We start from the raw sequence: 25,000 nt of genomic DNA, 5'->3' as shown, positions 1-25,000 counted from the left end.
GACCTCTCAGGCCCCTCCATCTGAGGAGATGTTCTCACGCAAAGCTGGGAATATTTTTATTCGGCCTCCGACGGCCCTAGCCAGGCCGGAGGCGCCTAAATTTCTATGGGGTCAAAGGTCAAATTTCAAGGTCAGTGTGACAGTTCATTAACACGATATCTCAGGAATACCTTGACGGAATTTCATCCAATTTTCCTGATTCGATTTAGGTGGTTAAAGGTCAAAGTTCAAGGTCACTGTGACCTCAGGAACCCCATTTCCAAGCACTTTTAACGCGATATCTCAGGAAGGCCTTGACGGAATTTCTTCCAATTTGGCTCAAACGTCGACTTGGGACTCAATGATGAACGAAATACATTTTGAGGGTCAAAGGACTAAGGTCAAGGTCACTGTGACCTCACGAAAGCCATTTTCAAGCTCGTTAACGTGATATCTCATGAATGCCTTGACAGAATTTCATCTAATTTGCCTCAAACGCCCGCTTGGCCTCAAGGATGAACTGATTACATTTTGGTGGTCAAGGTCACTGTGACCCCACGAACGCCAATTTTTGAGCTCGGTAACGCCATATCTCAGTAACACCTTGACAAAATGTCTTCACATTTGGCTCAAACGTCAAAGTCTGGACAGACATGCATGTCGATCGTTCTAGTTGTTAGATATGATTTGGTCCAGAATTCCATGGCTAATTGTAGAGTCTATGATCAAACAGTCATTCTTCTACATTCTATATCTTGTAAATGAAATAACTGAAGTTTAAAGAAGCCCTAAAGACAAACATATGTTCTTCTTCTTGTTCCTTCAGTTGGAGGTCTGAGCTTCACTGTGCTGAATGATGTCTGTGCAGAGTTTCACACTAGAAGGCTGTTTTCACCATCATCTGCTGAAAGTGGAAGGTTTCTCTGAGCTCACTGAAAGGGCGATTTTCAACCAGCATGATTCGTGACATCACGAATACTGCAGCCAATCCGTGTCCAGTATTCAGCAGTTAAAGCCCTTGTTTGTATCCTGTGATTGGCTAGTTACTTTATCTCTTTATATAAAAGGGAGTAAGTGGGTTCTGTCTGTTTTGTCTGTTGTCCCACATTGTGAGATTTGTGACGATTTTGATGTCACTGATGATGTCACAATGTCTATGACATCGTCAGTGATGTCACTCGAGCACTCGATGATGTGATGGTCACTAGGGGTGGGGGGAAAAATCGATACACCATAGTATCGCGATATTTTGCCTGACGATATTGTATCGATATTTGGAGGCCAAGTATCGATATTGCAAAAAAATTATTTTGCAGGCCATGCCAGGCCACCGGGCTGCTATAAACCTTAGTTCCAAGGCCAGCAGTAAACAAACGGTAGCATATTTTCATTTTGTTTTAACAGTAACAGTTTTGTCATAACAGTAATTTACAAATTCCCCAGTTACTGAATGGGCTGCACAAGATGTTTTGTGCAAGTGAAGTGAAGTTGCATTGTTCAAAAACTACCTAAGTACAGTAGTCCACACACACATCCAGTGGAGGACTGTAAGTAGACTGTAACAAACAGTTCAGTTTGTCAGGTGCATGCAACTATGACATGACTTTATGAAAGTTGTTGGTCTGTCTACTTGACAATGTTGCTGCAATAAAATGGTTGAAGTCAGTTGTACAGACTGGAAAATTGTTCTTATATAAACCAGATGTTGACAAAGTTTTCCTTTGGGGACATCATTTGCAGTTGAAAAAATAAGAATCGCAATATATTGCAATATTCAATGCTTTGAGGATGCGCAGCGGCTGAGCTGCGTCTGCGAGCCCGTGCAGTGGGCGAGCTAGGAATCTAGCGTATCTAGTGTTCTAGATCTTCTAACCCTGATTGGTTGCTTTTGGGATTTTTAATGAGGCAGAAGGAGGGAAAGTAAGGATTTCAACAAGATAATTAACCTTTTTTTGTGGGGAAAAACCTTCCGACATAAATTATTATTCAAAGTACAGTATTTTATATACATCTCAAAACCTGACTTCGGGGGGGATCTTGAACAATTCATCAATGTGCTGCCCCTCATATACCTCCTCTTTCTCTCCCTGTGTGTCTCTGCAGCCTCGCTCCTGAAGGGCCTGAAACACTCCAACATCGTGCTGCTCCATGACATCATCCACACCAAGGAAACCCTGACCCTGGTCTTTGAGTATGTGGTGAGTGACCTCTGACCTCGTCTGCTCCCACTCAGGCCCTGTGTGGGCGGAGCTGTATTCACCTTATGTAGCCACGCCCATTTGACCCGGTTGTGCGGTCGTGTCAAAACTTCCGGCTAAAAATAAAATAAAATAAAATGGCTGGCTGCTCCAATATCATCTAACTCTGAATGAACTAATCATTTAGCCAATTGTATGTAACATACCGAATAAAAGCAAACGGCAATGTCTAAGAATGCAACGCCATGTAACTGGCTCGTTAAGTCTCGCATTCCAGGGAATTACGTTAACGTCTGCGGGTCTTATTGACGTAAGTGGCTCGAGCGCTCGGAGGAGAGAAAATCATCTGAAGCTTTCTTTGTTGGAGTCCAGGTATGTTTTAGAAAGAAAGTGCTCGTCATTGTCGTCGATAACGTTATCTGACCTGGCTAACAGTGGATACTCGCTTGCGTGCTGTGTACCGAGCTCAAAGTAGTAGGCTACGTTCTTTATTTTACCCCCTGCACTGTCCGCTCCAAAAACAACTCTCTTATTTTGCGCCGTGACCGCCGGAAGTGTTAACAGGACCCCGGAAGAATTTGGCCCACTGTAAGGTCTGAACATAAATAAGTGAATAAGTCTGAAATTAGCTCCGCAATCTATTTTTAGTGTTCGCTCACGGTAGAGTATTATGATACAGAATGCAACAGTGAAAACGGTTACTGTACTTTACAGTCGCGGTGTTAAATAGTATCAAATGAAATATGGGAAAGTAGACTGCAAGGAAAAAGTTATGGAGATTTCTGCGCGCTCCATGACATCATCCAACACCAAGGAAAACCCTGACTCTGGTCTTTGACTATGTGGTGAGTGACCTCTGACCTCGTCTGTGTGGGCCGACTGTATAAGTCTGAAATTAGCTCCGCAATCTATTTTTAGTCTTCGCTCAAAAGGAAAAAGACACCGCAGTTTTTAATAAACGGAGAGGAGGTTGGCGTTCATGTGTGTTCCCAGTTTTGATTGATCTGACCTCTGACCTCGGCGTCTGCTCTGTTATTGAGGTTTCAGTTCTTAATCCTCTGCAGAAACATGAGCTCCGGATGCGTTGATTGACGCGCTCTTCTTGTTTATCGGTCAGTTTAAGAATGGCTGTTAAAACAAGACTCTTTGTTTATTGGTCAGTTTAAGAATGTCGGTTAAAACAAGACTCCAGCGTGGCTTTTTCCAGCCTGAGCTTGGTGCCATAGGATGGCAGCCATAACCACCCACCATTGGCATGTCTGTTTATGCCCAGAGCTGGAGGCCGGCAGGCGGCCATTTTTATTGGACGCACACTGTTTTAGTAGGTTTCCACAACTGTCCTGTCAGATGCTGTGGACAGCTACAGCAGTACGGGTTCTTTTATTGCCGCATTCATCGGAAAGATCCTTCAGATGGTAAAAATACTACTAGGAAATACTGTTCGCCTCAGCTTCCGCATGGTAAATCCTACTTGGCGCCAACTCTGCAATGGCTGGTTCTCTCCAAGGTCTCATCACTAAGTCAGTCCATGTGTGTTAAAATGAGGACCGACAGGATCGGGAGCAACCGAAGTCTGTAGAAAAGCTCAACCATAGCTTCAAACATCACGTCCAGGTTTTTGCTTTGAACCTTCAAGTCATTAGATATAAGAAAGAGGGAGCTTCTTGATGCTTATAGAAGAATTTAAGAAGAAGTAATGTACAGGTATACTTAATCAGTTAATACAAAGTACATCTTCAGAGAAGGACAAGGGCACAAGAGACGCAACGCGTTTCAACCTCTGGTCTTCGTCAGTAGGGCTGTGAATCTTCACTGGCCTCACGATTCGATTCGATTACGATTCATCTGTCAACGATTCGATTCGATTCGATTAAACGATGCATCACGATGCATCTTAAATCGATGCATCACTTTTTCCGCAATACATGATTTATTTTTTCTCACTTTCTTTTTTCTCACTGTGTGGCTACTTTTAAAATAATATAAATGTGCATTTGGAATTCCATTGTATTATGATCCATAATTAAAATAAACAACTGCATGTACTTACATTCTATTTTATTTGATTATAAAAATAAAATAAAAAATAAAATAAAAATAATAATAATCGATTTTTGATATTTGTTAATCGATGCAGAATCGTGCACGTCCGCATCGCGATGCATCTTATAATCGATTATTTTTGACACCCCTATTCGTCAGGCAGTTTCTGTCCAAAAATATCTGTACTATTCAACAAGCCATCAGTCAATTTCTATTTCAGACAAGTGATGAATATGCATTAAGAATGCCATATCGCATCTTGATGTGGATATTTTTCAAATTCACAAGCCTTTGAATAAGAGGACGCTCTCCCTTGTTCCATGTATGAATATGTAACATGCAAAGAGTGTTTATTTGACGGAAATGGATTCTGGTTTCATGCTGATCCATCGTCTTGTGTTAGAGCCTGTAACGTCAGCCTGGGCTCCTTTACATACAGAGTGAGCCAAATCAATTCATTTCACCGCCTCCCCTTTCGTCGCTAACGATGACTGACACAGGGAGAGAGTGAACGAACGGCCGAGGGGGAGAAGAGAATGGAGAGACTAAATAAAAGAGAGGGAGAGAGAGAGAAGACAGGCCGGGTTTGAGCAGCTGTGTGAATTATTCAGGAAAGGAGAGACTGGGGGTGCGAGCAGCAGTCGGTGATTGTAAACGTGTGACCCCAACCCCCCCCCCCCCTCCCCCATATGGGAGAGACAAGTTTCCTACTGTACTTAATACTGTTGGTCTCAGCTTCACATGGCGAATACTATTAGAGATATCATCCAAGCGAGAGCTCCGTCCGTGAAAAATGAATCCAATGCGGCAGTGTCTTAAAGGAACAGGTCATCCAGAAATGAAAATTGAATCAGTTCTGGAGTTTTCCAGGGCAACAGTTACAGCATTCTCTTAAACCAGGCATGTCCACAAAGTCCGGCTGATTTTAAGTGGCCCTCGTCTCGTCTCTCAAAATATACTATATGTGGCCCTCCACTATGGCAAACCACTAGTCGACACTGTGCTTAGTAGTTGACTAGTCGTTTTTTTTTTTTTTTTTTTTTTTTTTTATCTTTAACACGTTGAGTGCCATGGACGAGATATCTCGGCTTACATAATCCAACCGTTGAGTGCCAAGGACGAGATATCTCGGCTTACATAAACATTTTTTTTTTTTGACGGTGGGACATCGATCAACCCCTTTTACGTCTCCTATACCACTATTGGAGGAAGAGAATGTGTATAATCTATTTTACCGACCACTAAGTGGCGACAGTGCCCTCCAGACAGAGAGAAAGCCGAGCAAAAAACAGCCACGGGTCCGCGGGAGAAAGCCATTCTAATTTTCAAGGAAATAGCTGGGCGAAAACTCTTTCGATTTCACACACACACACACACACACACACACACACACACACACACACACACACACACACACGCGCGCGCACACACACACCCTCGAGTACCTTTGCGCATAAATAAGACCAGAATCGCAAAAGCTTCTTCAAAGCTCTCAGCCGACACCTCAAGAAACGAACGAGCCCGTTTTACAGTAATCCAAACTGCCCGAGAGCGCCAGCAGGAGCCAGCAGCAGCAGCACAGACGGAGGGAGGAGTTTGGAGACACACACACACACACACACACACACACACACACACACACACACACACACACACAATACAGTATACAGACTTGCCCAAGGGCACCCATAATCACAGGCACGTGAGGTGGTTCTAAAAATCCATTTATCTCAAAACTCTCTGAAAATCTCTGAAACCATGCTGTACTCAACGGCTAATATCTACATAACTACTAACTCTACAAACTAACTCTTTTAGACAGAGAAAGCACACATTCTATTAGTTCTTTTTAGATGATTGGTGTTCACGAAGTCTTAACTCATTCACTGCCAATATCTGACTGGCATTTTTGGCACAGGCCAAGTATTTCCATAATGTTTGGTCATCTTTCAAGACCCACAGTAAATTCTGTACTAGGACTACAGTGATGTCCAATACCTCGAAATGAAGATCTAAGTCTCTACTTTCACCCCCAAAAAGAAAGTTAGCTTTTAGCATGTTCTGTACTCTACTTATAACCCTTTTTATACACCCCATGTTCATCAAAAAAGCCTGTCTGGGAAGAGAAAAGGGAGAAAAAAGCATTTTTGTAAAAGGGCACAATCTCAGGCATAACTCACTCTCAATTCTTTTATTTTGAACTGTATTGACATCAGACATGTAAATATTATTCGTTAGGACACAAATGACAAAAAAAAAAATATATATATATATATATATATATACACACATGAAGTGCTTTTTTTTTACATTCAACAATACAGTTTACTCGGTGTGAGTGTGCAGACAGACAGACAGACAGACAGACAGACAGACAGACACACCGACAGACAGACAGACAGACAGACAGACACACACACACACACACACACACACACACACACACACACACACACACACACACACACACACACACACACACGATCCCCCTTTTAGATTTCTAACCCAACATAGGATAAGCAATAACCACGCCCTGTGGCGCTGGGATTGGCCAGGAGCAACACTGGAGGGCACGCAGCCCAGCGATTTCATAACTGAAGAGCTCTTGAGAAGGACAGCGGGCTGCTGTGAGTGCCTTCTGCCCGCTGCTGCCTAGCTGTTCCTGTGTTTATTTTTGATTTGTTCTGGTACACCCGTCTCCCTATCAACTCTGCTATTTGATCGTTCCCGTTTTCCCCTCGGCTATTCAACACGTCCTCACCGCCCTCGCAAACTGATCGATCATTTCCTCATTCCTCCGATGATCAAACACATCTCTTGATTACTTTCTCCCGTTTTCTCCTGGCTGGCACAGAGGAAGGCGACTCCAGCTCGTGCCGAGGGCGTTTCAATTGCGTTTCTCCTGTCTGCACAAGGAAGCGTTACCCGTTCTCTGCTTTTCCTCTTGCTAGATTTCAAAACAACAGCTGCGGTATGTGTTTGATCGCGTGCTGTCGGCTACCCTTTGAAGGCAGGGACCTGTGTCTGTGTGACAGGCTGGGCAAGTGTTTGCTGCAGGCGCTGCACCAATAAAAACAAAAACACGTCAAACACGTCCTTGGCGGGGAAGGCCATTGCTGATAACACGTCAAAGACGTCATTGGCGGTGAATGAGTTAACAGAAAAGAATCCTTGGCTCTTGTAAAATGAGCCAGAATCCTCAAAAAAAAACCTGGCACAACTTACCTACAGCATTGAAAAAACGGCTGGCACTCAATGTGTTAAGAAAGAACATGAGGTATTTACACGACATACATGGACTATCATATCCCATATCCCCCACAAAGAACATCAAAACACAACAAAACAAAACAAGAAAACTGCATAAGATACACAATAATCCAAGAACAAACAAGACTATTGGACAAACAACCAAACAAAAACAATGCATTCAAAGTAAATACATAGATCTTGCCCTGTTGGCAGCTAGGAAATGCATAGCTTTAAATTGGAAAGCATCCAATCCCCCAGCTGTAGTTCACTGTTGGAATGAACTCTCAAGCTACCATACGTTGGATAACATTTACTACAAGAGCAAAGGCAGATTCTTAGACATCCCCAAAATATGGCAACCACATACAGAGTTTGACTTTAAGAACTTTTTACCCCAGTGTCATTAGGCTTATCAGGATAGGAGCTGAATGTATTGTTTTTGTTTGGTTATTTGTCCAATAGTCTTGTTTGTTCTTGGATTATTGTGTATCTTATGCAGTTTTCTTGTTTTGTTTTGTTGTGTTTTGATGTTCTTTGTGGGGGATATGGGATATGGGATATGATAGTCCATGTATGTCGTGTACCTCATGTTCTTTCTTAAAGACTAGTCGACTACCTTTAGGGACGACTAGTCGACTAGTAAAATTCACTAGTCGTGAATGCCCTACCCTCCACACAGTATTGGTTAATCAAGCAAGTTCAATTTGCATTTTTTCCCTTCACCTAACGATGACAGCACTATCATACAGTTTGTACAAGCACCAAGTAGAAACAGCACATGCAGAACTAATGTTTTCAGATGGTAAACTAAATCTTTCGAGTACATTTGTATGTGATTTTTTGGGGGATTTGATTCATAACCCATATGATGTGAGAAGCACTCGTGGCCCCCCGGCATTTTCACATGATGTAATCTGGCCCCCATTCAAAAAAGTTGAGACACCCCCCTGTTTTAAACCATTGAAGTGGTCCAGGGGAAAAACAAAAAAACGCCATACTGCTCATCTGGCGTAACCGTAGATTTGGCATCTCGCGGCTTCTGGAGACTTGGATTACGCCAGGATTACGTGTCGACTAAAAAACCTCACCCGACCTTCCACCGGCACAGGGGCAAGTAGATAGATAATGACAGAATTTTCATTTTTGGGTGAACTGTTCCTTTAAACCTGCATTCTTTCTAATGGTCAGCATGGCCACTGGCTGCAATAGAAGTCCAATTGCATGGAAGTCAATGGGAAAATGACCCTACTTCTCACTTGAGTTATGACATCAAGCCTTCCTCGTGGGTTTATCATCCTCCTCCTCCTCCATACAGGCAGGCTGCATCACATCAGAGGATCATCCTGCACTCGCACCTATGCCACTCCGTGAAATGTTTACCCCTAACACTCTAAAACAATGGTCGCAGTCTCGAGCCCTGCTGGGGAGATATTTGATCCTGCGGAAAATATTCCGATAGGCTATTCATGAAATATATATTGTATTCATTTGTATCAATTATCAGGCCAAAACCTAGAAAATATGACTATGACATTGTTGTTTCCCTCTTTGACTCCACAGCATACTGACCTGTGTCAGTACATGGACAAGCACCCTGGCGGTCTCCATCCGGACAACGTGAAGGTACAGTTTGGCCAGTCTGGTCCTGCAACATTTTGTGAAAATAATTGCACGCCAATTTCAATTCCCAACTCATGACAGGGCATTCTCTTCTTGGAGTGCGGTGACGTTTCTTTTATTCATCCTGTAACCAAAACCTTCTTATAATCTTTGCAAATTGTTCTAGTTTCCAAACGTTAACCTGACATGTTCATGTTATGAACATGTGAAAGTTAACCTGACATGTTCATTTCATGAACACGTGAAAGTTAACATTTTCAGAAAGTGGGCTGATCATAGGTGTGGTTTTTGTATGGCAGTCGCCATGCTGATTTGAGATGCTACCTCTCTGGGGATGCCAGCGCCACCTACTGGCAACACAAAAAGTGGTTTATCTTGAGAACCGTTCATCCGATTTACTTCAAACTTGGGGAGTGTGCTCCTGGGAACTCGAAGTAGTGCGGCGCTGAGTTTCTTGCAAATCTTGCAATTTCCCGCGCCACCTACTGGCAACACAAAAAGCAGTTTATCTCAAGAAACATTTGTTCCATTGACTTCAAACTTGGGGAGTGCGCTGCTCGGACCCCGATGGAGTGCGGTGCCGCATTTCATGCAATTTGGACTCATTCCAGGACTGTCTGTATGTCTGTCCTTCGCGTATCTCGAGAACCGTTTGTCGGATCGACTTCAAACTTGTGCTTAGGGGGACCTGACAGAGTGCAGTGTGTGTGCGGGGGAGAAGCGCCCACGGGGTGGTGCATGGGGGATCGGGCACTGCACTAGTTTATTTAACCTCTTGCATTGCACCGTAACGTTTCTGATTTTTTGCTGTTCATCTGTTATTAACGTGATGAATTAGGTGGTTAATTCTGAACAATGCTGTTCATGCTACATATCAAATTAATCGTCTGAATCTTGCGCATCGAACCATGTCTTCCTTTTTCGGATCAGATCAACACAGCGGAAGTTATAGCCGTCTTTGTACAAAGACAAAGACAACATTTCAGATTATTTGGCTTTTTCAAATGGCTTTTTGGAAATCCGCCTAGGTATCTCCCTACAAAAACCACTCCCAAATACTCATGTTTTGGTATTTTTTCATCTCCTTTGAGTTGGGATGTGGTAAGGCCTGTGGCTATGTCTCCATTGGGTTTCTAGCCATAAATACAACAACCACATGTAACTGTTTACACTCTAAAAGTGTTTTTTATTCTAGGCGAGAGTCAACCACTGTGTTTGAGCTGGTGTTACTCAGGGTCAGTAACACATAGAGTCATTCTGACACTTGGAACAGAAACTTCAAAGTCTTACCTTTCAGAAAAGGTCAGGCAGTTGTCTGTAACCCTAGCGGTTCAGCCACAGTAAGCATTTGAGTTTGGGTATGTCGTTTTCACCATTTTCTTCAGAAATAGGTGGCTTTATCTAAATAACCAAAAATAAACCCCAAAAACAGGTTAGTCAGAAGATTAAATAGCCTGCTTCCCAGGTGAGGAAAGTTGGGCTAATGACCTGCCCCACTCTGCCTGATTTGAAGTATCAGCCACAAACAGGCAGAGGGGGAGGAGGGCCGTCACAAACTACTACAGCACAGAGGCAGCCAGGCGACTGAAGCGCCATCACGGCAATATTGAACGGTACAAAAGAAATAACGTTACAAATCCTGACTCATCCTGTGTTGAATCCAACTAGCTGGCAGCAAACAGACAGAATGACTGAGGGATAACATTAGCTTTGTGTGGCCTGGGCTGTTGAGATAACGTTAGAGTGGTGTGGCCTAACGGTAACATGGTGGAGAGAGAGACATGCAGTCAGCAGCCTCGCTTATGTAATGGAAACATGGGAGTTGAATTCACAGTTGAACACTTGAACTCACATTGGGTTGAAAATAGGAAAGAATGTGTAGTTTCTTCCTTCTCTTAAAGACGAACGCAAAGCATTTTTTTGTTTTGTTTTAGTTCCACATACCTGGGTATTCAGTGCACCTATCTAATAATGTATGCAAAGAAATTCACAAAAATCGAAAATTATTTCGTTTTTCACACTTTTTCACACCAAAAGTTCATTTTTCAGGATTTCATTCAAAACGGTAATCTACAGTATGCTGACGTAATGAAGGACTATCCAATTTCTACCCCATTTAAACCAATCATATCACAACATGGCAACTGTCAATCAATCTTCATTTCGAGGAGAAAAGTCTGCAGGCAAGATGGCCGCCTAGTGCCTACATGGGCAGACTTTTCTAAGCCCATAAATGTTAATATACTTGGCCAATAAGTATGTAGTCTCTTAAAACAGACTGTATCATCTACATCCGGTGAATGCAGCTATATACAGTCTGTACGTTACACCCTCAGAACATGCACAAGGAAGTTGGGAAAAAAACCCTCAGACTGGAAGGAAGTTCTACGGAATCCGACCAATCACGACACGCGAATGCGGCATATTGGATTCTGATTGGACTAATGAGCGGAAGACCCGCCTTTCTGCTTCCCATTCCGGTTGGTGCATGATTCTCCCCCACGAAGTACAGACGGTATGGCGGAAGCATTTGAAAATTGCGGAAGCCAACTCGTCTGTTCTAAGAGACTAATAAGTATGTAACATACAAAATAAAAGAAACGGTAATGTCTTCATTTAATGTAGAATGCATAGGACATGTAACTGGTTCGTTAAACTCGCATTCCAGGAATAACGTTAATGTCGTTCCACGGGTCTTAGCCCGGACCCTCGGACATTCCCAGCCGGCAGGCGGCACATTTGCCTCGGCTTTCAAACAGCAGTACGCGCGTAGGCAGCCTGTTCCTCTGTTCTCTGCGGAAGCCCACTCATGTAGCGCCAGGACACACTCGATTTGGGGCGGGAACACGCCAGGATTGGCCAACGCCAACTCCCGTCCACAGAACTGTCCAATCAAATCAGAGACATTATTTGTTCTGTTGCGACTGTTTAATTGCCTTCAGTAGAGAGGGAAGTGGAGCTGCTCAACCATCCTCCACTTTACTAACCAGGGGACATAAGATCTATTAGTGCTCAGAGACACTCAGATGGTCACTGCTAATATCATTATTGGTCAAGGACCAGAGAACTGTGTGTGTGTGTGTGTGTGTGTGAGAGAGAAACTTTATTGTAAACGATCAGTTTGTGCGGCACTGTTACCTTTCCGTACGATGACCTTTTTCGCAGCAGCCATTTTGTGTCGAAAAGGCAGCGTAAACGCAGGTGCAACCAACACGTTAATGAGGGTTTCCAACTTCCGATCCGTTTAAGTGTTTTCCGGTGCTGGGGCCCCTCCTTAATGTTTTGGCTGCACCTGTGCTTACCCTGCCTTTTAGACACAAAATGGCCGCTGAGAAAAAGGCCATTTGAGCACAAGTGAGTATGACCTCATCCACGCTGCCAGTGAAGTGCTCTGCTTATTAGGTTATATGCAGTCAGCTGAATGGCCATCTCCCAAATACATCTCAACGGATCAATGGGAAACTTGACGCCCACAGCAAACCATGTCTGCAGGACAAACATCTGCTTTTACAATTACATTACAAGGTTACCGCATCAGTCATCAATGTGGTTTACAACGCTAATGTCAAGGAGAGCTCATCCCAGCAAGCTTTTGATGGAGGGCGACATGCCAAGTTCAATATCAAAACCCAACAAAACAAAAACAATGCATGGTAGAAGTCATATCAAAGCAGCGTTGGAAAATGTTTTGAAAGTGAGATCAGGTGGTTAGCTAGGTTCCGATTTTAGAAACTGCAGCTAGCAGCTCTGGAATGACTACTGACACTGTCTCAACTAGGGCTGTCAAAAATAATCGATTAGAAGATGCATCGCGATGCGGACGTGCACGATTCTGCATCGATTCACAAATGTCAAAAATCGATTATTATTATTATTATTATTTTTATTTTTAATAATCGAATAAAATATAATGGAAGTACATGCAGTTATTTATTTGGATCATAATACAATGCAATTCCAAATGCACTTTTATTTTAAAAGTAGCCACACAGTGAGAAAAAATAAATCAGGTATTGGGGAAAAAAGTGATGCATCGATTGAAGATGCATCGAGATGCATCTTCAATCGTAATCGAATCGAATCGTAGCCCTCTGAATCGTAATCGAATCAAATCGTGAGGCCAGTGAAGATTCACAGCCCTAGTATCAACGTTCATTTTGCTGCTATATTTACACGTTTTCAACATTGTATCAACATGTCAAAATGTTTGGTGGGGAATGTAATGTATCGACCAGTGAGTTTCTCAGAGGCTCTCACACCCCATTTCCTCTCGGTTGTTAAATGTGACCTGTATCTGGATCAGTTATGTGGATAAGGAAAAACACATGTTAATGCGAGGTGTAAACGCGTGGTGATCAGAATGTCCGGAGGTCTGGCTCACTGCAAGTTTCCACTTTCTCAAGAGAGAGGAAAGTATTATCTAAAGTGTAGCTCCTAAAAAGTGGCTGCACCTGTAAATGAAAATAAAACATATTTGCGTCATAGACACATCATCATTTCCATTAGAAGCACGGTTTTGTTGTTGCCAAGTTATACTTTTTCCAAAAGAGCAGAATATATGACAACATCATGTTATCACAATTGATCCAATTTGAGATCTGGCGTGGCATCAACTAACAACATAACAACAAACAAGGGGTTAAGTCTAACTCTATCCAGAAGCAAGTTTGCGATGGTATAAATTGAAGCATAGAACCCAATACTGAGCCTAACAGCAGAACAAATCAGCAATCTCTTTTGCTTTTGATAATGTGACACACATCCTGCCGACACTCCAGGAAGTCGCCCTATTTTTAACTCTTTCTCCCGCTGTGCTCCCGGTGGGGCGAGTGCCTGATAATCATGTTGTTGTTTCCCTCCGATCCTCAGGTATGGGTATATTAGTGTGTTAATTCATGTCAATCCACTGCCTATTTAACGTCTATTTAACTCAGTCTGTAAATCTCATGTAAATCCAACGTAAATTCATATTTATCATCCACAGAACACTTCACCACTCATGTACATATTGTATATATTGACTCGATTTGATTGGATTTGATTGCACTTGCAACCTTGCGATTGCCGTTAGTTATCTTCCTACTTCTTATCCCTGTATATTGATGTGACCGCTACGCTGCATACAGACACTAAGACAAATTCCTCGTATTTAACTTGCATACTGTGGCAATAAAAGCGATTCTGATTCTGATTCTAATCATTGTGGTTGATAATAAAACATTACTTTTTCTTCTCTTTCTTTCCAATATTTTTTTTCAATCTTTATAGAACAATAATAATACACGAACAAGACAAACACACAGGCTCAGACTAGGGAGGCACATTTTCCACAAATTCCAGAATCGATCATTGGTAACGTTAACGATAAATCAATCAAGTAATTGTAATTAAAAATACAAAATTTTCAAAAACAATACCAAATGCGTTTTTTCCTCAATAAAACATTTATTTATACAGCAGCAACATATTGTATATTTCTCACAGCATTGAAAGAAACATACATATAAAAACGTAGAGGCATAACTTTTAGACATTTGTCAACATTTGCCCAGAATCCGCGCCGCAGCCGCTGCCTATGTCCAACAGGGGCGCACTTACCGCAGATTGTTAGTTTTTTTCCTGCTCACAGTGCGTTGCAGATGCCGAGTTGCTCAGCTCCAGTCCAGGTGAGACTAGGATCCAGGCAATTTATCCGAACTTACATTGTTCAAGTGATTGTTGTTGTGTTGCCCCGAATCACAGATAGGCATCATGTCTTTTTCTATAACCCCGCAGATCGATTGGCTCATTTTTTCTGCTCGCCATGCGTCGCAACCGGTCGCAACTCTTCCTCGCTGAGCTGATGGTGGGTTCACTGGGTTGCTCCAGGTTTGAGGAAGAGGAGGCAGCCAATTTATCCGAATGAACACTGTTCAAGTCATAGAGTCTTGATGTCGTCGTCGTGTTGTAGCTGTGCACCTATTCACAGTATTTACATACGACAGTATCTCCTCCTTTCTTATGACTTGTCTGAAAAGGGCTATAGTGATGTAGCCGGGTGTCCGGGTCCGCCTATTACTTACACTTTGTTAATAAAACAATAAACGAGAGAGTCAGGCTGTAACGTTATTTCAAGCTGAGAGAGAGGTCGTCATATCTGTATTACCTGATCAGCCCGTGACGTCAGTCAAGCCCTAGCGTGACGTCAGGCATGACGTCAGTTGTCCTCAGTTCATGACGTCAGGCATGACGTCAGTCCTCCTTTTGGGGGATTCTCTCTAGCCCAAATAGATGGCGCCCTCTCGCCTAAAGAGGAGCGCCATCTTACAATGGAGTCATACGCCAAAGTACTTGCCATGCACGCCACTTGCTAAATAAAGTGCCTTGTTAAACCTTACCGACCGGTCTCTCATAATTGAAGTGAGGTTTCCATACCAAATAACACGCTTTTACATTTATTCTCAGACAGCTAACGCTAGTACACTCGTCTTCAACAACATAAGCTTCACTTATCTTCCCCACACTTCCTGTTCTACGAGCCTCGCATACACACTGAACAGTCTGTTACAGTGATATCATTGCCCCGGTTACGGCTTATTTAGACACCAAACCAAATTATCATATCAGTCTCATAATGATATAATGTAGATTGTACAGTTAATTGAAGGCTTAAAGTCCGTAAGCTTCTATCACAGATTTCCACAGATAAAATACATCATGATTAATCACCAAGATTCATAGAGTTATGTAATAAAAAGATTGAATAAATCACAATATCAATGGGGTTTAACACAATGATTAAAACGTCAGTTCATCACCTAATTCTACAACTAATAATCTGTAGCTAATATATGAATAAACATCACTTCACTTGCATGTGTGTGTGTGTGTGTGTGTGTGTGTGTGTGTGTGTGGGTGCGCTCGTTGTAGTTCAGGCAACGCTGCAAGTGGGCGGGGGTGAACATTTAAGCAACACGAATTTGAAACACCACCCCCTCGGGGAAACGAGAGGCGATCTCACCAAGCGACCCTGAAATAAGTGTCCTTTCCGTGACAATGACTGACTGACTGAATGAATGAATGAATGAATGAACGAATGACTGACTGACTCCCCCAAAAAGCCATCTGTTGACCAGCATGCTGGCGCACGTGGTAAAAATAGACTGGTGGTGTATTTTTAGTGGAGCAGAGTGGACAGCGGCTTCTTGGACGTTTCAGGAAGGCGTTCACTAAAGCGCCTGCAACCAGCTCCGGCAACGCTGACGTTCCCCCGCTGGAATCTGCGGGTAATGCAATGTTCATACGTAAAACACCATTTCAGCTTACCGGCACTTTGGCATGAAGACTGACTGATTTGAGAGAGAGAAAAAACATGTTACCAAAAAAAAGTGGATACAATACAGTAGCTGTGCTCTATGTTACATAACGTCGCTGTCGTTCCAGGACCTCGAAACTCCAAAACAGCAACTTTTCAGGAAGTTAAAAAAACCTGTTTGCTCTTAAAATACTGAACCAAACGTCGTCAAAGTTGGCACATGTCTTAATTATAGTTAGTTTCCCGCTGAATGTGTCATTACTTTATTAATATCTTACCTGGATAAGCTCAAATTATGTTGTTTATATTATCAGTCCGACTTGGAAGCACTCTCTCCCGGCCAGTCAGGCGGGAGAGAGTCGCATGCTCATGCACGAGCCCCAAGCTCCGGGCCGCGGGGGCGCGCGCAGCAGCAACAGCATTGCCCCTCGCCTCTCATGGCCGAGGCGGGGGCTTTCGCATGGGGTGAGAAATAGTCTGACATAACGTAGCGTTAACGTTACTTTATTCTCGTCCGAAAACACTCCGATTTGCATGTTAAAACAAGTTTGCAGCCTAGGAATAACTGGAAAACATTTGATTGATATATTAACGTCAGAGGAAGCCAGGATTAGTCAAAACGATATGAGAAATACACAGCACGTCTGCCGCGTGACTTTTCCGGGTTTATTGTCCTGCGTGGGGGGTACACACGGAGGTAGGGGACGAATTTCGAGGTTTGACTGACCGATTGAGGGCGAATGGCGTTACGAGATTTACTCACAAGCTCGTTTTAATGCTTTTCAATTGGTTGCATTTGTTAAAAACCACACAGAGACGTGAAGGGTGACCAATGGCACTGATTTATGACAAAAAGTAAAAAAGTGAAAAAAGCACAACAGCGACGATAATAATGTATGTGTATCAGAGCATCACAGCAAGGCTGAAATCAACATTAGAACTCGTAGAGAAATCTCCAAAGTAGGGTTTTGCTGAAAGGCGGTAAAAGTTGTGAAGTCAGTGAGGGAGAGATCGAATAAAGGAGTGTTAAATGGAGCGATAAAGGGCTGCCATCTGCCAGCCAGCGTGCAGAGAGAGAGCGCTTATCTGTTCCACAAAGCATCTGTACCACCTTGTCCTTAATGGGCTGGATCAACACAGCACATCACCCTCCACTCCTGTGCTGCTGGCCTCTAAGGACTATCATCAGAGTGTACCAGATAGGGCTAGCATCGTCTGTGGCATCGGCTTTGTGCTGAGACAGCTTATGAGTTAAAGGTCCCATATGTGTACGACAGAATTCTCCTCGCCTCTGTGATGATAGAGGAGTCAGATGGTCTCTCTAAACATGGTGATTGGAGCAGACATCACAGTATAGCACATGACAGTAGAACCGCGTTACGCTGTCACTTATCTAAATCACGTTAAATCTACGAGGGATATATATAGGCCCAGGATGACATATATGTTTCACATAGGGTTGTGTTTTCATTTGGCAATTTTATTTTGTCCAATATTGAAATGTTCTACAATTGCATGTTGTGGTAACATTACACATTATTTCCATCTATTTCTATCTACCTTTCTATCTATTTAGGCTAATTTGGATGCTATTTATTATCGAAATGTATTAGCCCAATGCATGCTGGGAGATTTCACATGTGTGGCTGTGGCAGGGAAGCCAGGCAGTGAACATTTGTTTGGCCAGAATGATCTCGTTTTCTCTCGCCTTCACTGCACAGGTAGGATGATGCAACAGCCTGTCTGAGCAAGGGAGTGAGAGAGAGAGAGAGAGGGAGAGAGGGGGACAAACTGAGATCAGCAGAGCAGAAGCTGTTCCTGGAATATCCGCGGCGCAATAAGCCTGGTTTTCAAAATTAACTCCAGGAGGGAAGTTATCATTAGGCCGGTATTTAAGGCCGAAACGCCCATTCTGGCCTATTCTACCACTGCGCCACGCCTATTTTGCGTAAAGCGCATTTCGGGGCGTAAAGCCATGTTGCTATCTTCCCGAGGCAGGCGCAAGGCACGTTTTTTTGCATTTAAGGCCAGTTTTTGCGCCGAAGGCCTGTGGGAGAATAGGGCCCAACGTTTTGGGGCGTGATTGACAGGTCGCCTGTCCAGTGATCGCACAGCTTGTCAATCACGGACCAATAGCAGGCGGAGCTGCGGCTGTGGGAAACCCCCCTCGTCTCTGCGCTGCGGAAGGACCCCCAAGATGGCGCCGGGCCACGCTAGGCTTCAAAACGGGAGTCCAAAACCCGCTGGGTGACGTCACGCTGACTCTGTCCATATTATTTTAGGTGATCTATGGTTTGAAGCCGCGTTGTGGAGGATGCAGATGAAACCGGAAAACGCGGCACGGACGCTGTCAGTGGAATCCGACAGTTGGTTTTATTCAATAGACATCTTTCATGTCTTTTTCTCCTGCACTCTGTGTTTGCTTTACTTTGTTTTTGTCATAGTCACACTTGCGTATGAACCGCGGCGTGCTGCACTGCTGCTGTCGTTTTGATGCATTGCCTCATTCTTGGCTGCAGAACGAATGGGGACGTGAGACAAAGGAGCTCGGCTCGACTTCATTTCACTGATAGATAATACCAAGCCGATCCGACGCACGCCTCTCTCCGGCTTTTCATAACGCTTATCTTGATCCAGGGCCTTGATGGCGATAACGACTTTGTCGTTAGGGGGGGATGATGGTGACGTGTTGATTTGTGTGCCGATGATGGATCGCTGTTCACGCAGTCGGGTCACTCGCTCATCAGGTGATACATTATGCTAACGCTCCATCAAATACCATCACAGACCAGTTAGGAACCAATTAGGGAGCAAAAACCAATCATGTGTTATGATTACAAAGACTTACACGCACAGGATTTCAAATCTCTTGTAAGGGTTTTCCAATTCCATAATTACTAATTATGTTACGGCCCCAACAAAAGGCTCGTTGAGGCTCCGCAACATAAAAGGACGCAACCAGGAAATTCAAGGAAAAGTAGATTTATTATAAAGCAAACATGTCAAACAAGACCAGAATAAGCAAAGGCAGAGTGGAGGTTGGAGCAAACCAAAGAAAAGATGGGGGGAGCACCGTGCCAACCCGCATAGGGCCGTCGAAGCCCCCCAACCAGGGGTACGTGTACCTAGGGGTATTTGAGCAGCTTGTAGGGGGTACTTGGAAAGATTGGGGATTTATTTCCAGCAGGTGTAATCTTACACTACTCTGTGAAGTGGTCATGTTCACACATGTCAAACCGTGCAAACCAACTAGCTACAGTAGCATCCAGCATAGATACATGTTAAACCAGCTAGCTACAGTAGCATCCAGCATAGATACATGTTAAACCAACTAGCTACAGTAGCATCCAGCATAGATACATGTTAAACCAGCTAGCTACAGTAGCATCATCCAGCATAGATACATGTTAAACCAACTAGCTACAGTAGCATCCAGCATAGATACATGTTAAACCAACTAGCTACAGTAGCATTATCCAGCATAGATACATGTTAAACCAACTAGCTACAGTAGCATCCAGCATAGATACATGTTAAACCAACTAGCTACAGTAGCATCCAGCATATATACATGTTAAACCAACTAGCTACAGTAGCATCCAGCATAGATACATGTTAAACCAACTAGCTACAGTAGCATCCAGCATAGATACATGTTAAACCAACTAGCTACAGTAGCATCCAGCATAGATACATGTTAAACCAACTAGCTACAGTAGCATCCAGCATAGATACATGTTAAACCAACTAGCTACAGTAGCATTATCCAGCATAGATACATGTTAAACCAACTAGCTACAGTAGCATCCAGCATAGATACATGTTAAACCAACTAGCTACAGTAGCATTATCCAGCATAGATACATGTTAAACCAACTAGCTACAGTAGCATCATCCGGCATAGATAAATGGCTCAAACGTCCAGTTGTTGTCACTCCACATTCAGGTTTAGGGAAGCTCGCTGACAAAAGGAAAAAAGAGGCCAAGCCCAAACACTGGCAGTTCAGAGACAGACATATTTTGTATGGATTTAGGCTACTCGTACGTCCACAGATCCACCACAGCCATAGTTTCCTTGCGGTAAAAATTTGACTTTGGTGCAGACTGCACACTTTGATTGTCTCTCTGGATATCTGTATCCTTTCCTTTCCTCTGTCCTCTTTGATTGTCTCTCTGGATATCTGTATCCTTTCCTTTCCTCCTCTGTCCTCTTTGTAGGGGTGTCAAAAATAATCGATTATAAGATGCATCGCGATGCGGACGTGCACGATTCTCCATCGATTCACAAATGTCAAAAATCGATTATTAAAAAGATTTTTTTTTTCTTTTATAATCGAATAATATATAATGGAAGTACATGCATTGGTTTATTTTAATTATGGATCATAATACAATGCAATTCCAAATGCACTTTTATTTTAAAAGTAGCCACACAGTTGAGAAAAAAGAAAGTGAGAAAAAATAAATCATGTATTGGGGGGAAAAAAGTGATGCATCGATTTAAGATGCATCGAGATGCATCGATAATCGTAATCGAATCGAATCGTAGCCCTCTGAATCGTAATCGAATCGTGAGGCCAGTGAAGATTCACAGCCCTACCTCTTTGATTGTCTCTCTGGATGTCTGTATCACTGTTTTTCCCTCGCTCAGCCTCTCCAGCTGATTCGTCCGCTGGTTAATGGGTGCGGTCACGCCTTCAACCACAGGGTTCCTCTCAACACCTTCAGCCAGATGGACCGCTCATAGTCACTTATCATAGTTGGGTGAGCTTGTCTACCAGCAGATGTCGGATCTGTCAGTGAGCCAAATGACCACTGCTGACCGACCGTGTTGAGCTGCTGTTACTCTGACTAACAAAGACGAGAGGGGAGTTCCACAGAGCGTGTGTCTGTCAATCAAACATACAGCTTTTCCCTTTTCATTTGAAGTGAGTTCAAATCTGTTTAATTATTGATGCGTCATAATTTAACTCACAATCAGTCCGACTTGAGAACAAAACAAATTGTCAAAACAGTCAATAACTGTTATTCTGCCCTCAAATAGTATTATGCAAATACTGTTGTTTTCAATATTTAAAAAAAGGCTTTTTCAAGCAGGTTGTCATGTTTCGTGCGGTCGTACTCTTAACAAGGCAGGCGCTTTTTACACGTGCGTTTGATATACATGAGATGGAGAAAAACACACATTTCCCACTGTACGCCTCTCGCCAAGCCCAGCTGAGGAATAGTCAACTGTTGACCCGGTGACTCCAGATGCCAGATGAGGCTCGATCCCTGATTGGATGTCATGCTGCTTCGAGCCGCCTGATTGGATGCCACAGTGCTTCGAGCTGCCTGATTGGATGCCACAGTGCTTCGAGCTGCCTAATTGGCCGGGACGATAGTGTAGGAGAGAAATCAGAAGGGAGCGGTGGAGTCGAAGATCAGGGAATGTAACACTGCTCGTTATTTGTTGATTGACGTGTGCGGGGAAACGGAAATACTGCCAAATCTCAGAGGCTTGAAATCCGAACATTTAAAGTTACGCCCGAATCTGGGTAAATATCTGGGTTCCACCGATATGGATTTTTAAAAGCCGATAAAACGCATACTTGTGTGTGAAATCTGACCCAAATGTCTCATTAGAATTAGTTCAGGTTAAGGGCTTCCCAGAGAAAATGAGTGAAATATGAATAATCGGTGCTACAATCAATATGTTATCCAACAAACTGTGTCATATCATATCATGCCATCACATCTTAGGTGGATGACACTGACTAGTTGATACCTGCTGTTCTTTAGAAAGCCAACATCAGCCTTATATATCGGTGTACTGATTTGACAATTTTGAGCACAATATAGCATTGTGAAGAGCTGGGCTTGGGTGATATCCACAATTTTAATTTTGCAATGCTGTCGTGCTGCCAACATCTCATGGTTGAGCATTTTCTTCTTTCATGGTTTTCCTTTTGCTTCATCTTGGAACTCCTATTTGCATAAATACTATTTGAGGAAAGTGAAGTGCGCACTGCGCAGAGGGCATCATAAGACGTATCAACTGTCATCACATTTCTCTTCTTTTTTCCCCTCACACTTTTTTTAAATGTATTTTATCTCTTCAAAATTACACTATATGATATTCGATATTGCAGAAAATAGCACAATATTCTGTGAGAAACACTGGCTTTTCAAATCCCGTCACTGTGCACAAACCATGACTTTTTATTTTTCTTTTGTTTTTCATTTACCTTTGTATTCCTTTTGACCATAATAACATTACACATCACTAAAGTTTGATACAGATGTGATATAAGAGGATTAACAATCCATCATGACACCATTGCAAAAATCAATGACTGTACGATGGATATAAAGACATGAACACATATAGAGACATCACATATCTTTAGTGAATAGCTTCTCTAGTACAGATTTGCCCCCTAACCTGCCAATGAAGTGGTCACTGGGAGGAATAGAGGTGTGCGATCAGATGGGTGGCGTCATGGCAGCTATCTGTTTGATCACTAGGGCTGGGTATTGGCAAGGATCTCACGATACGATACGTATCACGATACTTGGGTCACGATATATTGCGATGCGATACATATTGCGATATATTGCGATATTCTACAGAATTGACTCAAAATTAAATAATAGAGCTAAAGATACAACACACTGTGTACCACCCAGGTAGTGTAATAATATGTACATCACTTTATACTGATAAGTTAGTGGACAAATTTAGTCAAAACTACTGAGTGTTGAGTGTTACTGAACGCATCGATATGGGAAATATCCATACAGTATCGATTAGGGGTGGGAATCACCAGATGCAGAGGCCTTTTTTTTTTAAATATCGCGATACTTGGCGTCCAAGTATCGATACAGTATCGGGAAATAAAATATCGCGATATATTGCCGTATCGATTATATTGCCCAGCCCTACTGATCACTAGTCAGTAGTCCAAGTGAAGGAAGTGATGGGTCACTATTGATGTATGTGTGTGTGTGTGTGTGTGTGTGTGTGTGTGTGTGTGTGTGTGTGTGTGTGTGTGTGTGTGTGTGTGCGACTGTGCGTACGTGCGGCGAAGACGGTCTTTGATGGGGCTTTATTGCGCTAATTGTAATTGGCTCTTGCAGTTCACGCCTGTTCAGATCATTGACTGTATACGGGCGGCCATTTTCGATACCCTATCCAGTTCCATGGAGCTGTCATGACGTCCATATTTATTGACAGTCATTATTCAGGTCAAAATGAAGTCATAACCTGCTTTGATGATGGATACTGTAGGTTTCTTCCCCACTTTGTGAGCTGAACTCCCATTTTAGTTTCATACAGTATGGAAAACAGTCACGACTCGACTGCAGCGGTGTGGATATAGGCAGAGATAGTCAAAGAAATATTGATATTTACACAAAATGTCCTTAACTCATTGAGTGCCAGCCACTTTTGGAGAACGGACGCTCCCAGTGCCAGAGTTTCAGAGCGTTTTCAGTGATTTCTCGAGGCCCACAGAATATTGTGTGATATTACTATGTAAACACCGAACACGCACAAAGAACGATCAGACTCTCTTCTATCATCTGCAAAAAAAAGTTTATTGATACCATTTTCCGTTCTTCAGTTATGAGCCGGAGAAGATAGGTTGTTTTGAGCAAAAAGACACATTTCAATTTAGAATCTGAGATATTCAGCCTTTTGTGAAAGGAAGCATTTCAAGCACATCATTGACTCTGAAGCTAATATTTTCTGATGTAATGACACCTCAAAAATAATTTCCTTCAATAAAACAGTGAAAACAAAGGAATTTTGTTTGGCCAAATAATATTTTTTAGCTGCAACCCCTGCGTGCACAGACCCTACACCTTCTTGCTGGTCTTGATTTACTGCTGGTGGGCATCAGATAGCATAGTCTAGCTTGTTTGCCTGTCTCTGTGCATCGAGCCTGCTGCTGCCTGGGTCTGTGTTTACTGTCAATGGTTGTATGCTGTAGTGCCCTGCGTGCCGCACCCCCCTCCTCCTCCTCCTCCGTGGGAGTGTCTCTGGGGCTCTGCTGCGAGTGCGTTTGCTCTGCACTGAAAAGTCCGCTGCACCCCGCTTTTTCACAGCCTGTCGCCGGCTCCCAGCTGAGAATAATGTAACTTTTCAGAAAGCTGCTGGTGTCGGCAACTAAATCATATGGAGGGGCTATCGCAGCGGACACGGATGGGGCTCAATTGTGTCAGCAGATTGACTGCTGTTCACAGGCACAGCTAACGTTATGCTTCATGCATATCGATGCGATTTCCGTTTCCCCATGACTTCTTCTCTCTTTTTTCCTCGCCTTTCTCTAATCTGGAGAGCACTGTCGCCACCTAATGGGTCCCTAAAATAGCTTTTACACATTCAACATCCACCATACTTTCACAGGAGATGGATCTGGCTTTAGTTAGATCTGCTCCTAGTTCTAGGAAGGTTCCTAGTAGAGGATGGGTCAAATGCAGAGGATGAATTTCCCCAAGGGGATAAATAAAGGATAACTTAACTTAACTTAACTTTGATCCACATCCCACCGTCAAAAAACGCAATTGACGAACATACTCGTCCTTGGCACTCTACGTTACTAAACCAATGACGAACATACTCGTCCTTGGC

The 25,000-nt window shown here is 43.1% G+C and overlaps 1 protein-coding gene across 1 annotated transcript in view; it reads left to right on the top strand.

Moving 5' to 3' along the window:
• Window positions 1-25,000, top strand: part of cdk14 (cyclin dependent kinase 14) — a gene marked incomplete at both ends in the record, with an annotated part of 130,183 nt that overhangs the window by 36,038 nt on the left and 69,145 nt on the right. The window contains 2 exons of the mRNA XM_083661173.1: window positions 2,083-2,177; window positions 9,033-9,095. Of these exons, the coding sequence (XP_083517299.1) occupies window positions 2,083-2,177; window positions 9,033-9,095 (158 nt within the window). The remainder of the gene's footprint in view (window positions 1-2,082; window positions 2,178-9,032; window positions 9,096-25,000) is intronic.

This window comes from Poromitra crassiceps, assembly GCF_964638095.1.
Source record: "Poromitra crassiceps genome assembly, chromosome: 26".
NCBI lineage: Eukaryota > Metazoa > Chordata > Actinopteri > Beryciformes > Melamphaidae > Poromitra > Poromitra crassiceps.
This window is presented reverse-complemented; position numbering and strand designations above follow the sequence as displayed.